Below are 16,823 nucleotides of genomic sequence, written 5' to 3'. Positions count from 1 at the left end.
AGTTTCATGATTGAAGTAGCAACAGGAGATGGAGGGAGAGAGAATGAGAGAAGAAGAGGCAGCTGCAGCGTAAAGACACAGATTAACTCCAGCTTTGTGTCTTTTTGCTTCTTTTTTTTTTAATTTTTGCTGAAGTTCGGGACAATTCGCGTTTCTTTACACCTAAATACGGAACTTTAAAGTTCGACCTCATCAGCTGTAATTGGTCCTGCCCAGAGTCGATCATGACCAATTGGCCAATCCACCACCTTTCATTGTTTATACCGTTACAAAAAAACGTCGCCCCATAAAAACGAAAAATCACCATTGGCCCACCGCCGATGGCCAGTCCAGCTATGTTCCCAGTGTACGGTAATTAAATGAAGGATTAAAAATGTTCTTTAATTTGTCTTAACTGATTTCAGATCCTTTAGAAAGCAAACCATTTATTAATTTCGTAGATGCGAGCAGCTATTTTTTTTTCCTGGTGTTTCCTTTAAGAAAACACTGAAAGCATTCACGGCACAGAGAACATTAAAAACCATCTCTGATGTGTTTGTGGCATCTGTGGCCTACTTTAGGGAATAGTACCAAGCTGCACAAAGATGGCTGAAGTGACTGGAGTTATTTTTAATACAGTATGGTGCATCTCATCCAGCCAGGAAATAAAGGCCTTTTTGTTTTTAGATGAAGAGTCTTGGGAGTTCATTTCTCCACACAGTAAAAACCTCAAAACAGAAATTTGCAGTGTAAATCTAGGCTATCACCTCACCTACTCCCAAGATTTGTCCTCAAGCAAGGTACTTAAATTCAGATTGGTTTATGTTCCAAAAATGTGTCTGTCTAACATTGTGATGAGCTTAAAGCTAGACATAAAAATGCAAACTGTCAAAATAATTGTCACAGGACAAATTATTTGAGATTAGAAGTCTCAGGAATCTCCTCTGAGACCTGACTAATCTGCAGCAGAGGCTCCCACTTTGTCACGCAGCAACCACGAGGGTTTAAAAAAGTAATTGTAGTTTGAGTCAGTTCATAGTGTCAGTATGCTGTGTGTTATTGGCTGAAAGCGAGGATTTATATAACCACTCCTGCCTATACTGTGTATATTTGCGTATTTGTTTATAAAATGCAAATGTAGTGCTTTGAGATGAGATGCTTAAGTGGCACGTTGATATGCGACTGTGTGTGTGTGTGTGTGTGTGTGTGTGTGTGTGTGTGTGTGTGTGTGTGTGTGTGTGTGTGTGTGTGTGTGTGTGTGTGTGTGAGTGTCCCTGGCATGCAAATGTAGCTGTGGAAGATGCCAAAGAGAATATTCACCTCAGGCATGTTAAATGTCAAAAAGTACAAAAGAGTGTGTGCTCAATGTGTGTTGATTCACTGTCACCTGCTTGGAATTTAACTACGAACACAGATGAAGTGCCCACCTGCACTCTGTGTGTGTGTGTGTTTGCTTGTATTCCTCATGTTGTGGGGACATTATAAAGTCAGTCACATGTGGGGACAGGGGGAGGGTGAAAAACAAGTCCTCTGAATATTAGTATTAGATTACTACATTTAAAGGTGAATTCCTGGTTTATTATTAGACTTCCAATAAATTATGGCAAGTCCATGTAATGTCCTCAGAAGTAATGGAAATAGGACTCTGTGATGATTACTGGTTACTTGACACATGGTCTAAATGCTGGGATTACTGACATTAGCTAAATTAGATTCCAGTGTGTGCACATATCTGGATGTGTACGCACTTGGACGGCTGTGTGCAGGTTGGGGCACATGGAGGGGCCGACTGCAGGTGTCCATGAATATTTTAATATTTCAGTCTTGTCTCATATTGCTTTCTGCTGACCTCCCATCTCACTGCCTGCCACTCACAATGAAAGAAGAAGGAAGAGAGAGGAAGGAGGAAACGGTGAGTAAAAGAGAGGGAGGGTGTTGAAGAAGAGGGACCTGAAAGAACGGGGAAGACAGCTTCTTGCACCATTTCCCATAGCTCTCTTTGTGACCACAACTGTCAGTTAGGAAGGAAGAAAAGATGAGGGGCTAGGGTGAGTGAGCGCATGAGTGCTTGCATGGTGAAGGTGGTGGGGGGCTTCTTGCTGCTGGTTTTTGTTGTTTGAGGAGCGAGAGAGGCAGGATTGTAGGATAATACAGGGGTAAAAAAAAAAAAAACAACTATTAAACTTTTAAGAAATTTTACACTTTATGAAAACCTTTTTGTTTGTCTAGAATTTCGCCTGTGGTTTTCAAGCAGGAGAGTGGAAATAATTGATAAAAATCCAGTTTCAGAGATCTTCACAGACTGGTGTGGGGAAGTGTGAGCTGGGAAATTGCCCCTGAGTCTTCTGACCCACTGACCCTGTGTCAGCATCTGCAGAAGGAGGAGCATTTTACATCTATCAGAGAGGTACACTCTCTCTCTCTCCTGGCTTTTCATCACTGTTTCTGATGTTGATCCATTACTTATTGTTGTTTGTATTGTTGTGATGTTTTGTTTGTTTATTTGTTTTCCCTTTTTGTTCCTCAACTTTAATGGGTAATACTCAAATATTATCTATAAACATTATAGTGTACAGTACCACGCAAAAGTAATGATTACTTTATATTTTTTCCTTCCAAGCCAGCCAACCCATTCTTGTAAATTTGTTCTGTCTTTAGGCACTTTGTTACTAGCAGCCTGTGACAGAAGCACATCATTTTTCACATTTCTTTAGTCAAAGATAACACGTTTGTGTGTGTGTGTGTGTGTGTGTGTGTGTGTGTGTGTGTGTGTGTGTGTGTGTGTGTGTGTGTGTGTGTGTGTGTGTGTGTGTGTGTGTTGGATATAAATTAAACTGTCTGCCTTAATCTTAAACCAGACACTACAGCTTATATACAGCTCACCTGCCCTAACTATAAGCTAAAAAAGAGCTTATAGTTAGGGCAGGTGACCCTGAACCACTCCTGAATTATGATCCTATAGGCTCAGATTGCTACAGGACTTGCACAGCACTTCATGTGATGCACTGACCATTTCTTCTTTTCTCACTTCTCTTTATTTCCCACCTATTTATATATCACTGCAAGATGTCGTTAAACTTTGCCTGTTTTTCCTTCTCACAGTTACAAAGTGCTTGCTTTTAGGGAGTCATTTGATTCTTGGGCTTTTCTCTCAAATACTCTGGGCTCTTTAAGCATCTTGAGGAAAACTGTTTTTGTGATCCGGTGCTTTTACCTTCATTTAAAGGAATTGGACAAGTGAAGGGCGACAGAAGTAATGACAGGCCTAAGGGGGGGGGAAGCTTCAACAGAAAAACAGTATGCCCTTCAGTTGATCCACTGTTCACTGAAGGGCCAGTGCAGGGTCTCAGTGAAGGGTGGCTGTCAAGAAGCCATTCATAAGAAGGGAAACAGGGAGAAAAGGCTGATATATGTCAAATTACACAAGAATTGGACTTAAAATCAGTCACAACAGGCCTTAGGAATGAATCTCAATTTTAAAGTTTTGGTTCAAATCATCTTTAACATGAACAACAGTGAGTCTCTACAGCCATCTGTAAAACCTGGTAGAGCTTCCATCATGTTAGACTTCAACATTACTGAAGCAGTGTGGGATCATCTTGACAGAGAACGGAACAAAAAGCAGCCAACGTCCAAAGAAGAGCTTTGAATGTCCTTCAAAAAAGCCTGGCCACGTGTACCTGGAGACTGCTTAAATAAATTAGAATAAAGCCTAAGAGTGACTGTACTGAAGAATAAAGGTGGTCTTACAAAATATTGACTTTCATCCTTATTCGAATTGTACAAACTGTTTTTGCCTTGTAGTGTGTATTTACATTTATGTTTGCACATTTCAGCAAATCACTGCAAATCCTTCTTAATTCACTTACAAATATAAAGAAATGAGGGCTGGGAGGAGAGCTTTGCTTTGGTGTCAACATGTCTATTAGTCTTAACAATGTTTATCTTTTGTCTTAACCCAAATCCAAAAGTATGGTATGAAGGGAATTCCATCCAGCAACTGTTTCTTTCTCTAAAAGTGGACTGCCTTTCAGATAGACTTAGTGTGATCGCTACAGCTACAAAGATTAAAGAAAATGTATATTTGCTCTCAGGCTCCTGGACTGGTAATGTTACCTGACCGCCTGCCTTTCATTGGTTCATCTGGGACTAAATCAACAGGTAATCAATGAGATTCAAGGACTATATTACTGAAGAGTTAGATAAAGTGATCTAACTCACAGCTATTATAATTAATGAGTGTTTTATTTTGTGCAATGTGGTTATTTCTGTGGCAGAGTTGCCCTTTTGACAGTGCAAGGTCTCCACAAACAAAATGACACAAGTTATGAAATCATACAAGCAGAAGTTTTCATGTAGCATAAATCCAACTCAAATTGTGTCACCTCTTTATAGACATGTCTTTATCTCACCACATGACAATATTCTGACACTGGTCAACAAATGCACTTTGTTGAACACTGTCCTTTTCAATGTGCTATAGAAAAAGAGATTGATTGATAGAATGAGGATTTTGCTACTGGGACTCTTTAACCTGCACTGTGAAAATGTTCACTTGCTCACCTTTTTTAGTTAGCACTTTCCATTTTTATGTCATGATGCTCGCAGTATTGGACAATGAGGATTTCAGCATTTAAGAAATACGTTTTCAAGATTAGACTTTCCATACTTTTTTCCAACAAATCAAGGCGACGTCAGCGATAAACATGGGGATAGACTTCATCAAAAAATGAAAGTTATGGAAAAATTATATTAGGGAAATCAAATCAGTTCTTGTTAGTGCATCAGTTCCAATTACAGTTTATTGACAAAGCAAAAGTTTCTCTTACCATCTCCACTGCTTTTGTTTACAGCCAAGCCAACCCCCTCCTCTCCAGGTCTCTGGCACCCCCACCAGTCCAGTCGCAGAAAGCGTAACAGACAGCAGAAGACTTCTTTCTCCTCTGACACTCACCCTCATCCAGGACCCTCCTCCATCCTCCTCTCAGACGCCACCATGACTCCTTGGGGAAGGCTGGCTCTATCTGAGTCCTGCTTTGACTCAATTCCCAAAATACTTACTCCACGACCCTCTCCACCTCCACCCCCAGCCTCTCCTGTTCCCGAGCAAATACCGTCAGCTACCCCATATCATGGCAGGAGACAAGAAGAAGACAAAGACAGTTCAGGCTCAAGTTTTAACTCTCAAATTCCATCTCCACCTGTGGCAGTCACGCAAAACAGCGCAGGTATGACTACAAAAAGGGACAGCCATTACCAAACAAAACCAGATGACAATATTACTTAAAGTCTAATGAGTCCAGCTACACACATAACGTCCCTGCAGGAACACTTGGTAGTGATTGATACCTAATAGCTGATAGTTAATTTAACGGAGCCTGTAAAATTTAAAAAGAATTCAAATAAGATCACTCACACACTTTAATATACTGTAATTATGCTTTACGATACAAAGAAAAAGTTGGCAGCAGACAGATTATTTTAAAAAATGTTTTTCATGACCCGCCAATTTCCGGGGGCGAGGTCACTGAGGCAGTTAAACAACTCCTTGGTGGCAGAGCCCCTGGTGTTGATGAGGTCCGCCCCGAGTTCCTGAAGGCTCTGGACGTTGTAGGGCTGTCCTGGTTGACACGCCTCTGCAATGTTGCGTGGAGATCAGGGGCAGTACCTGTGGACTGGCAGACCGGGGTGGTGGTCCCCATCTTTAAGAAAGGGGACCGGAGGGTGTGTTCCAACTACAGGGGGATCACACTCCTCAGCCTCCCTGGGAAAGTCTATGCCAGGGTGCTGGAAAGGAGAGTTCGTCCGTTAGTTGAACCTCGGATACAGGAGGAACAATGCGGTTTCCGTCCTGGTCGCGGAACACTGGACCAGCTCTTTATCCTCTCCAGGATACTTGAGGGTGCATGGGAATTTGCCCAACCAGTCTACATGTGTTTTGTGGACTTGGAGAAGGCATTCGACCGTGTCCCTCGGGGTGTCCTGTGGGAGGTGTTGCGGGAATATGGGGTGTCTGGCCCATTGCTACGGGCCATTCGATCCCTATACAACCGTTGCAAGAGCTTGGTTCGCATTGCCGGCAATAAGTCGGACTCGTTCCCGGTGGGTGATGGGCTCCGCCAGGGCTGCCCTTTGTCACCGGTTCTGTTCATAATTTTTATGGACAGGATTTCTAGGCGCAGCCAAGTGGCGGAGGGCTTTCGCTTTGGTGGCCTCAGAATCTCATCTCTGATTTTTGCAGATGATGTGGTTCTGTTGGCTTCATCGGGTGAGGGCCTCCAGCTCGCACTGGAACGGTTCGCAGCCGAGTGTGAAGCAGCGGGAATGAGGATCAGCACCTCCAAATCTGAGGCCATGGTTCTCAGCCGGAAAAGGGTGGAGTGCCCACTCCGGGTCCGGGATGAGTTCCTGCCCCAAGTGGAGGAGTTCAAGTATCTCGGGGTTGTTGAATTCTCCCAATTCTTTGAATCTTTGGGCTGAAGGAGGGACAATACTCGGTGTATCAATGCTCAATCAACAATCATTTATTTCCATACAATTCAACAGTCAGAGCATTACAACGTCCGGACGGGAGAGATGCTACCAGAGGGTCAGGCACATGTCTCAAAATGGTGATGGGTTGCTCAGCTTTTTATAGTCTCTAGTGGCCCCCAGCTAGTCGTAAAAGCCAAAACATCACATTTTTTCTCTGTTACAGCGCCTAAGTTATGACCTCGGCAGTTGTTTCTCTGCTTTCTGTAAGGTGGGGGTGTGGAATGTGGTCTATCTATCTCCCCTGTCTTTAGACACAGAGTCTCCTGCTTACAACCTTCTCTTCATGATTCAACAATTAAGCATGTCAAGAAAACAGTGTAACACATTCCCAGCAGATCAAGGATACAGAGTGATGCACATTTATCTAATGAACTAATATGTGAATATGTTCTGTTAACTCAAAAGTATAATGAGAACTAAACTACATACAGCTCACACACTCTATATTAAAGGGTATAATGTGATCTACAGCAGTATTCTAATTCAACTACTTTGATTACATATATAAGGTAACATATAATAACAGAATAATCTAATAATTCCCCCTTTTGATCTCTGAAAGAGATCACTTACAACATGCACTCCAGGGTCGCAAGGTCCAGGTTTTCTTGATCCTGAGGCCCTCTGTCCCCCTTTAACGGGTGGACCATATGTGGGATGACCTCTGTGTTCACGCAGTTCAGATGCAAGCAAAGTTAGATTTACAACCATAACAGCAGTTACAGATGACACTCCCATCACTCCCCAATTCTCCCACAGCTTTATTTTGGTGCTCCAGTTTTCCACTCCCATTTTAATGCCACCTTATACCTTTCAAATGTACTTAGACTAGAACCTCTGTCTAAGGAGCTTTTAACCTTTATTTTTATTGCTGCAGCTACCAGTGTCTTCCAGTTGGGTGATTCTCAGCTTCTTTCTTCGACCTCCGGGGTTAGACCACCCTTTAGTCATTGCACAGTTCTGGGGATTATTCTGCCCCGATTTCAAACAAGGATCTGTGTGTTTTGGGTTCACCGGCGTGTCCCCCTTTTTGCCAAGAGCCTCTCGAACCTCGTTGGTCTGGTGTTCCTGGTTTTCGCCAACCCCTTCATGGTTATTGCTGTGTTTGTGGGATCCATCTTCTCCAGGAGCCCAAACGTCATGACACTTTACCCCAGTTGCTGTCTCGGCTGTCCCTACATCTGTCTCTGCTGTGAAGGGTCCTCACATCTCCGGGTCCCCGTCTGGTGTCTGTTCCTTTCTCTGCAAGAGACAGAAAACCAAAACACCTCTCTCCCTAGCCTTGATAATCTAATATTGTTATCCATTGTTGTTCTAATGATTCAAATTTGGTTTAAAATATTATGTTCAGGACCTATTCTAATCATAATCTATGTGTGTGTAAAAGAAATCAAAAATTAGTGAACCCTTTCTAAGTCTAACACATTATAAGCTTAAGTTTTACCATAGCTAAATTATTAAACACAGAAATAACATCATAAGATGTTCATAAAACCATTGTTTGATGTTCGGACTCAACTCCCCCTTTTTGACACACTCCCATGTGTCAATTCATTGGAGCTAGACAATTAAAAGAGAAGGTTAGTGACATCATATCTCAGAAAGTATCAGAAATTCTTCTCTCGAGTACCGTTGCTCCAGCCTTGTCATCCCTGAGGATCTTCGATCCCGAAAATGTCCCTTCTCCTCATGTAATAAAGTCTGTCATCCTTCCATGCCCTGGTAACTGGTCCATCCAGAGCTGTAACATTTTGAAATGTACATACAACAAGCCAAACCACACCTTGGTCACACCAACCCTTTTCTGCCCCGAAGATGTCCAATGCCATCCTAGTATGGACTGTCAAAAGTGGCTTTAACGCTGACTATCCTGACAATCCATTTTATAACGTTTCCTGGTCAGATTTGCCAATCTCTGCACCAGGGTTGTAATAGTTTTGCAATTTTCATCAGTTTTTATTTTTATTTAGCTTCGACTTCAGATTTTCAATTTTATATCAGTTTTAATTAGTTTTTACCAATTCTTTGCTAGTTTAGTCTAGTTTTTATTTTCTGAAAATCCTTAGTTTCAATTTAGTTTTGTTTGTGTTTTGCAAAAATTAAGTGTAACAAAATCCCAGTTCCATCATATCAGTCATGCTCTTCTGGTTATCCTTGGGTGTTGAGACTAATAACTATTAACTCTTGCCGCACCGTGTGGTCCTAATTTTGGTTCAAGTGAATTGATAACCTTTTGAAGGCGATTGTTTCACACCTTTATTTAGATGTCCCAGTCCTGTTGTCTCGGGATACATCACGCTGCCTTATCTGGGGTTAGCTGTTTTCTGGGGATGCGGGTTGAGTGGGTGAGCTCTTCAAGGAGGGGGAGTGTGCTCCCCCTGATGAGGTCTTCTAGGTAAGCTAGGTTAACCTTCTTGTGTGGGCTTTTCAAGTGCACTTTAAGGTTAGTGGGACTTTTAGTTTTATAAATGTCCCTCATGACCCCCTGATGACCCAGTATTTCATTTTTGCACACTGTAGTACACATTTTAGTTTTTGCTTGTAGCTCGCATACTCTACTTGCCACTCCTCTAAGTCCTGATGTTTCTTAGAGAGGGCAACAGTACCTTTAAAATTATATCACACGTGTGGGGGTGTGGCCTTGCCAATTGTTTTGCCCACCTTTTCAAAATGGCTGGCGTGCCCACAAGCACATTTCATGGAAAAAGAAAGGTAAGCTTGATATTTACATTTAAAATGTTTTGTTAAACTCAGATTTTTATTTTATTCTTTTTGCAAGTACCCCTCCTCGGTGGCGAGAAACTGTTGGTGTGGTCAAGTGGGTGCTCTGGAAACAAACGCTCAGGACAGAACAGTTATCAGTCATGTACTTCCTACAAATTTTGCATATGTTTTATTCCATATTGATCCTCTGAGTGTAATGGTACATTTTAATTTGAATTTATCCAAACTAAACACAATATTTTCTTTATTTACTTTGCTCTTGTTCTTTTTCAGTACCACATCCTATCAAATGTCCCTGTCGATTATATTCTACATTTAATAACTTACTATTTCAAGTGAGAACCTAAATCACGTGGACCAATGTTTATTATTGCATATCTCTATTCTGAATGTGGCCAGTCATTCATAGGTATTGTTCAATTTTGGCGATTTTCCTCTATAAAATTTAATTGACTTTTTACAGTGGCCTGCTATGGTTAATAATAACATATTCCAGTCATGAGTGATATCAATAGTTATCTCCACTGTAGCATTTGGCATTCCCAATAATATAACATGATACCTTAATCAAAACACAGCTAATATAGCACAGTTTTCTTAATGCAAACATCAGTAACTCAAAATCAGCAACCACAGTGTTAAGTCTGCAGTTCATACTTATGTGAAGCTAGAGTCTCCTCCTCCAGTCTCTCTTATCCTCCTGCTACTGAAAAAACAAAACAAAACAAAGCGAAGCATCCACCCTTCTCTTGTCGGCTGGGTGAATTGTTTATGAATTGTTTATTGGCATTTACTAATCCTAAAGTGGGTGCAGTCATTGTCTCAGTATCAAGTCAGTCAAAGCTTTTAGTCGTCAGTCCATCACAGTCCATTCACATGCATACCTCCATACACATTCATACCAGATGTTGCTGATAATGGAGTCTCACGCGCAACCTATTCGAGCATCCATCACCAGCAAGATGACGTCATCATTTTAAAGGAAAACAATTCCTTGTCGTTTTTTGGGCCGGATTGACTCGGTGCAATCCTTTTAGACTCAGAACTTCTCAGTGTTCCCTATAAGTGAATTTCTCCCAAGCCAATTACAATCATGGAGAAGCACACTTTGCAACTGTTTTTGTAAGAATATTTCATAGCGCTTTAAATTTCAATCTTTCAGGCCTGGTTTAAAGAGCTGATTGTTAAATCATAAACTCACAAAATATCAACATATCACCACCGGTGGATCACACCTCTCAGATGTTTTTTCTCCAGTGCACTGTAACAAACACGAAAACAGACATAACCAACAAAATACTACTAAAATAACACAAACTAGGGCCCGTTGCAGACATGTCCAAGCATAAAACTATCCCTCTCTCGCTTACGAGAAAGAACACAAGCCAAAGCTCACTGATAAAATCAAGCTAGCGCTAAACAAAACCAAACAATCAACCAGAAATTCACAGGAACATTTTGCTTCCTGCCGGGACAATATTGTGTGGGAATGAGAACCTCAGGTGCCGTAACACCTTTTGTTCCTCCTTGAATTAAAACTCAATCACAGAAAATGCCGTACTCCAACCTAACCTTACACTATTAATTCATCAATTTCACTCTGTGCCACTGTTCCTCATCAGGGCTGTGTGAAGCACAGCAAAGAATTCAGTCAAGGCCTTGAGCCATAAACAGACATCACGCACAGACATTGTTTTCATAACCAAACTTTTTTAGACCTTATTCCTAAAATCTACATAAATGCCCTCTGGGTGACATATAACACATTCTAAGTATTTAATGGTAATCAATGGCTCCTCATAAAAATTATGCATTGGGATGTTTGTGTGCAGCATTTTGCATATCAGCATAAGCAAAGCATTCTTCATTGCATCAGCGTGTATGTGTGTGTGCGTGTGGATCACTCTTCATTGCACAAGCGTGTGCATGTGTATGTGTGCATCACTTCTCAGTGAATCAGCATTCCAATGTGTGTGTGTGTGTGTGTGTGTGTGTGTGTGTGTGTCATTTCTCACTCAACGAGTGCACGTGTTTATGTGTGTATTTCACTTCATTCTGAATCTGTGTGTTTGGAGACGTGTGTGTGTGTGTGTGTGTGTGTGTGTGTGTGTGTGTGTGTGTGTGTGTGTGTGTGTGTGTGTGTGTGTGTGTGTGTGTGTGTGTGTTTGTTCATCACTTTCCTGTTCTGGTGTTCTGGGTAAACCACTGCCTGAAGCATGCCCTGGGGTCCTGCCCCCCTCCTTTTCAGTTTGTTTGCGACCATTGCTGCTGCTGCTCAAAATTCAGTCCGTCCTGGTTCTGACCCCAATTAGGGCAGTCCTTTCTCCAGTGTCGATGTTCACCGCAGGTGAAACCTGCATCTTCTTCTGTGTTTTTGTCCATTCTGAGGTGCCTTCTGTCCTCAGTTACTCCTCTTGTCTCGGTCACGCCCTTTTTCGCCACCCGATCATCCGTGTTGGTCCATCACTGTCCTGCACAGTGTGAATGCAAAGTTATCAAGGTCAGCATTCTTTCGCTCGGCCTTACTTTTCATTCGGGCTTGGCGGGCGTCTCTTTACAGCTCTGTCAGCTGACGCAGTCTGGGAATTTTCCCCCGTGTAGTGAAACGGGCCTTAGGTTTAGTGCTCTCCGTCTCGGCTGCATGAGATCACATTCCTGCAGGTCTGTTGACATTCTCAGGTCGTTGTTGTGGGTCCAGCTGTTGCAGCATTTGGTCAGTGTCACGTATGGGGGAGAGCAGGAGTCCAGTCAGCCTCGGCTTTCAGGGCCGGCAAAGCAGCCTGTAATTAAATATGTATAGAAAAAACAAAAACAAAACAAAACAAAAACAAACAAAAAACAAAAAACAAAAACAAACGAACAGGAAAATGTTGTTGTGTTGGCTGTGTTATTCAGAGGGGAGACAATGGGGCCAGGCCCTGTGTCAGCCTTCTCTCCCCCTTTTTTTGTTTTTTTGTCTCCCGATATAATCAACTCCTAACCCACCAAGTTGACAGGACAACACCGGTATATGTTAAAATTCTTAAGATCATGTTTAAAAGCCCAAAAAAGGAACTTTCTTTCATTCAGTAATCACTTTTATTAATCAATCAACAGAAAACATGTCACAATTTGAATCTTTTAACCACTAAATTTGTTGTGTCTTGCCTGGTTGGTTAGACCAGTGTTCCTTTTTTTTTTTTCTTTTTTAGTTAAATTGTTGTCCTGCAACCCAGAGGGTTTCTTTGTCAGTAATGTATAGACTTCATCATTTAAGTATGTTAATTTTTCTTTAACCTTGCTGGAAAATCTTCACGTGTTCATGAGTGTAAGCTGTTTCTTCATTGCGTGTATGTGCATTTGTATAAAAGCAGGTTAATTTTATCTTTTCTCAAACTAGGCGTTACCTTAAAAGGAGCCTTTCTCTCAGATTTCTCTGCTTGTGTGTTTTTGTTTCACCTTTTTGTTGTGATGCTCCGGACGCCTTCCCAACCTCCACAAGTCCGTTGGCCCCAATTTTATGTGTTAAAACTTCTCTTAATTTCTCCTCTAATTCTCTCCTCGCTGCTGTCTTTTTCACAGCTGCTGATTCGTGCTGGGTGTGGTTCCCATTACCTATAATTTTGCTTCGGCCGCTGTGCTTGTGGGGGCAGTTGGTCCAGGTCCGCAGCTTCCTGTATTAACACACTAAGAGATTTATTTAATTTCATTTTCATCACTGTTAAACAGATAAGCAGGCAACCCGCCTACCTTGACAGCGTAAACTGTACGCCAGTCTCCCAACACATTCCTCTCTCTACTCCTCCATAATTCTCCACTGCACACCTCTTACTATCTCTCCTTTTTATTTTTATTACACCACAGAGTAATACACCCAATTATGCCCGTCTATCTCTATGTGGCTCCAAATTCCCTCTTTATTTTAATTTCACACTCGTCAGGGGACAGGCACACAACAATTTCAACCACTGAAACGAGGAATTCAACCTTTTTATATTTCTTTACTAATCTAGACTCAACGTTTGTTCGCAAAATGTGTCTTGTTCTAGTCCGGAATAAATGTGAACCCGTGATTACACGGCCGTTCCAGTGTTATTTCCGTAGCTATGCGGGGGCCCTCACCTCCCCAAGTCACCACCTCGGCACCCGGACGACGCCGGTCCTGGCCACGCGTCCACGGACAGGAGGGTCGCCACTCCATAGGCAAATGTTCCACAGGTACACTAGGCATCAACCTTTGATCCTAAAATGTGTATTTGCTCTAATGTCCTCCTAATCAAACACATCAACCGTCACTGTCACTGTGTTCACGCTTCACACTCCACACAAAAAACACACTCAGAGCGCGCCTCACTCACACACAACACTTTTCCTCAGCGGGAATTTTACACAGAAACCTCTGAGCTCAACTATTAGATCTTCTTAAAGCACACTGCACCATAGACCAAAATACCCCTTTCTCTGCGCTTATGACCGCCACCACGGGGCAAAGTCGCATCATAAAAGTGATGCTTGCATCCCCGAAGTTATACCTGACATCATAAACCAGGTGTTGCTATGTACTAAATTTTTACTTTGTATTATGACCGCAGCCCTTTATACTCGACTGACGCCACAAACCACCGTCAAAACCTCTATCCAATGTACTAAAACTAGCACCAACCACTACTGCACTTCACGGCCGCACCACCGGAACACGCCGTATCATAAACCAAACCTACGGACGTGTTTCGCTCTCGCGTTGCCAGCGTTCAACTGCACCGTGAAGCCAGCATCTGCTTTTCCTTAAATCAACTTCTATTTCATAGCCGGCAAGAGCCAGGACGTAACCGACACCATAAACAAAATAAACAAACCTCGACTTCAATGTACTGGACTAATGGCCGCGTCTTCAGAATAAATTCTAATGTATTATTGCTACAGAAGCCAGTATTAGACAAAATTAAATGTGGAAGGTAAAGTGGCTGCAACTAGTCCAACGTAGTATGTTATTAGTATCTCGGTAGAAGCAGTTTATTTAACACACTGGAATTCAGCCTCAACTTATGTTGTTAGTATCTTGCGCCAAAAACCAGACACCGACAAATTTACTGTGAAAATACATGTGACTCAGCGAACAGATTAATTTGGAAAGCCCAATATGCACATTTGGTATTTATAATACAACAGGCTGTGCTTACCTTTTTATTTTTGGACCGGTCCTCTGTTCACTTTGCCCCACGATCTCACCAAAGGCCAAATCTACACCTCCTCAGCACACCAAAGATCCGGGTCACACGGCACCAAGTTGTTGAAATCTCCCAATTCTTTGAATCTTTGGGCTGAAGGAGGGACAATACTCGGTGTATCAATGCTCAATCAACAATCATTTATTTCCATACAATTCAACAGTCAGAGCATTACAACGTCCGGACGGGAGAGATGCTACCAGAGGGTCAGGCACATGTCTCAAAATGGTGACGGGTTGCTCAGCTTTTTATAGTCTCTAGTGGCCCCCAGCTAGTCGTAAAAGCCAAAACATCACATTTTTTCTCTGTTACAGCGCCTAAGTTATGACCTCGGCAGTTGTTTCTCTGCTTTCTGTAAGGTGGGGGTGTGGAATGTGGTCTATCTATCTCCCCTGTCTTTAGACACAGAGTCTCCTGCTTACAACCTTCTCTTCATGATTCAACAATTAAGCATGTCAAGAAAACAGTGTAACACATTCCCAGCAGATCAAGGATACAGAGTGATGCACATTTATCTAATGAACTAATATGTGAATATGTTCTGTTAACTCAAAAGTATAATGAGAACTAAACTACATACAGCTCACACACTCTATATTAAAGGGTATAATGTGATCTACAGCAGTATTCTAATTCAACTACTTTGATTACATATATAAGGTAACATATAATAACAGAATAATCTAATAGGGTCTTGTTCGCGAGTGATGGGAGAAGGGAGCCGGAGATCGACAGACGGATTGGGGCTGCAGCTGCAGTAATGCGGACGCTGCACCGGTCTGTCGTGGTGAAGAGGGAGCTGAGTGTAAAAGCGAAGCTCTCAATTTACCGGTCGATCTACGTCCCTACCCTCACCTATGGCCACGAGCTGTGGGTAGTGACCGAAAGAACGAGATCGCGGATACAAGCGGCAGAAATGAGCTTCCTCCGAAGGGTGGCTGGCCTCTCCCTTAGAGATAGGGTGAGAAGTTCGGCCATCCGGGAGGGGCTCAGAGTAGAGCAGCTGCTGCTCCACATCGAAAGGAGCCAGCTGAGGTGGTTCGGGCATCTGACAAGGATGCCCCCTGGGCGCCTCCTGGGTGAGGTGTTCCAGGCATGTCCCACCGGGAGGAGGCCCCGGGGCAGACCCAGGACACGCTGGAGAGATTATATCTCTCGGCTGGCCTGGGAACGCCTTGGTATTCCCCCGGATAAGCTGGAGGAGGTGGCTGGGGAGAGGGAGGTCTGGGCCTCTTTGCTTAGGCTGCTGCCCCCGCGACCCGGCCCCGGACAAAGCGGATGAGGATGGATGGATGTTTTTCATGATTAATTATTAATGCTAAATGGAACACACCCAGTGTTATCACATGTAACCCATTAATTATTATTAAGTATTATGTTTCCTTGTTATTAACTATGATAACTTTAGTGCTACATTGTGTGTCTTATAAAAATACTTTGTCATGTTACATTATACAAAGCACATAAATAGAGTGAATGCAGCTAAAAATCATGTTAGCCTAGCTTTGAGTTACATTGTAAGAAGAGGAACAGAGGCATCAGTTATCAGTTAATCTGACTCATTTAACATGTATCTCCTGTTGATATTATTGTGATATAAAATATGTAATATTCTATATTTAATATTGTCCTTTAACTGTCTGTGTTTTAATACTGTCCCTGCCCTAACCAGAACATCTTTTTGCACAGGTGGAGCAGCTAAAGATTTGCAGCTGAGGCGGAGGGTGTTGCCTCAGTGTCAGCTTCCTCGTGCCCCCCGTCTCCCACCGCTTCACCCCGTCACTGACCTCAGTTTCTCTCGGAGCTTCACTTTCTCCTTCTTCGAGCTGCCGCTGCACCAGTCTCCTCGCTGGCGTGCCGAGCGTGTCAAAAACCTCTTATTGCTTTTGAAACAGATACACTACTGAAGACGCAGAGCTGCGTGTTCCTACTGATAGTTCAAATCTGCCTTTCTTGAGTATATTATTGTATTAGTAAAATGTGATATTTTATTTTCAAAGTAAGAGTGATGGGTGAGGGATTTTTTTTTTTTTTGGCACAATAGGATAAGACAATAAGACTGCATGTTATTCTATTCATTCTGTGTTCATTGCTTTTCGAGAGCTGGATTTTATTTGTTTGATGTTTTGAAATTTATTTAAAAAATAGTTTCTAAGGGTGTGAGTTCATTCCTCTGGTTTTCAGCTCCACAGCAATTTACTTACGTTCCTGTTGTGTGTATTGTGTTATGCGTTATGTGTGTGTATATTTATGAAATAAAAACAACTTTACTATCATTCTAGTTGCTCTGTTTTATCAGCTTTCTCTGTTTTAATGGCTTCTGTTTCATACAGATAGACCTCCTGTAGATTCTCATTTACTCTATAACCTTATCCCTGC

At 42.3% G+C, this 16,823-nt stretch overlaps 1 protein-coding gene across 1 annotated transcript; it reads left to right on the top strand.

Annotated features, from left to right (window-relative positions):
- Positions 1-1,754: 1,754 nt before the first annotated feature.
- LOC308407785 (uncharacterized protein) lies at positions 1,755-16,628 on the top strand. Its single transcript, XM_080899639.1, has 4 exons — positions 1,755-2,386; positions 4,074-4,140; positions 4,833-5,207; positions 16,134-16,628. Exons 2-4 carry the CDS (start codon positions 4,089-4,091, stop codon positions 16,349-16,351), a joined length of 645 nt encoding a protein of 214 aa, XP_080755765.1. The 5' UTR covers positions 1,755-2,386; positions 4,074-4,088; the 3' UTR covers positions 16,352-16,628.
- The last annotated feature ends 195 nt before the right edge of the window (positions 16,629-16,823 follow it).

Source organism: Rhamphochromis sp. 'chilingali' (assembly GCF_963969265.1).
Source record: "Rhamphochromis sp. 'chilingali' genome assembly, chromosome: 12".
NCBI lineage: Eukaryota > Metazoa > Chordata > Actinopteri > Cichliformes > Cichlidae > Rhamphochromis > Rhamphochromis sp. 'chilingali'.
This window is presented reverse-complemented; position numbering and strand designations above follow the sequence as displayed.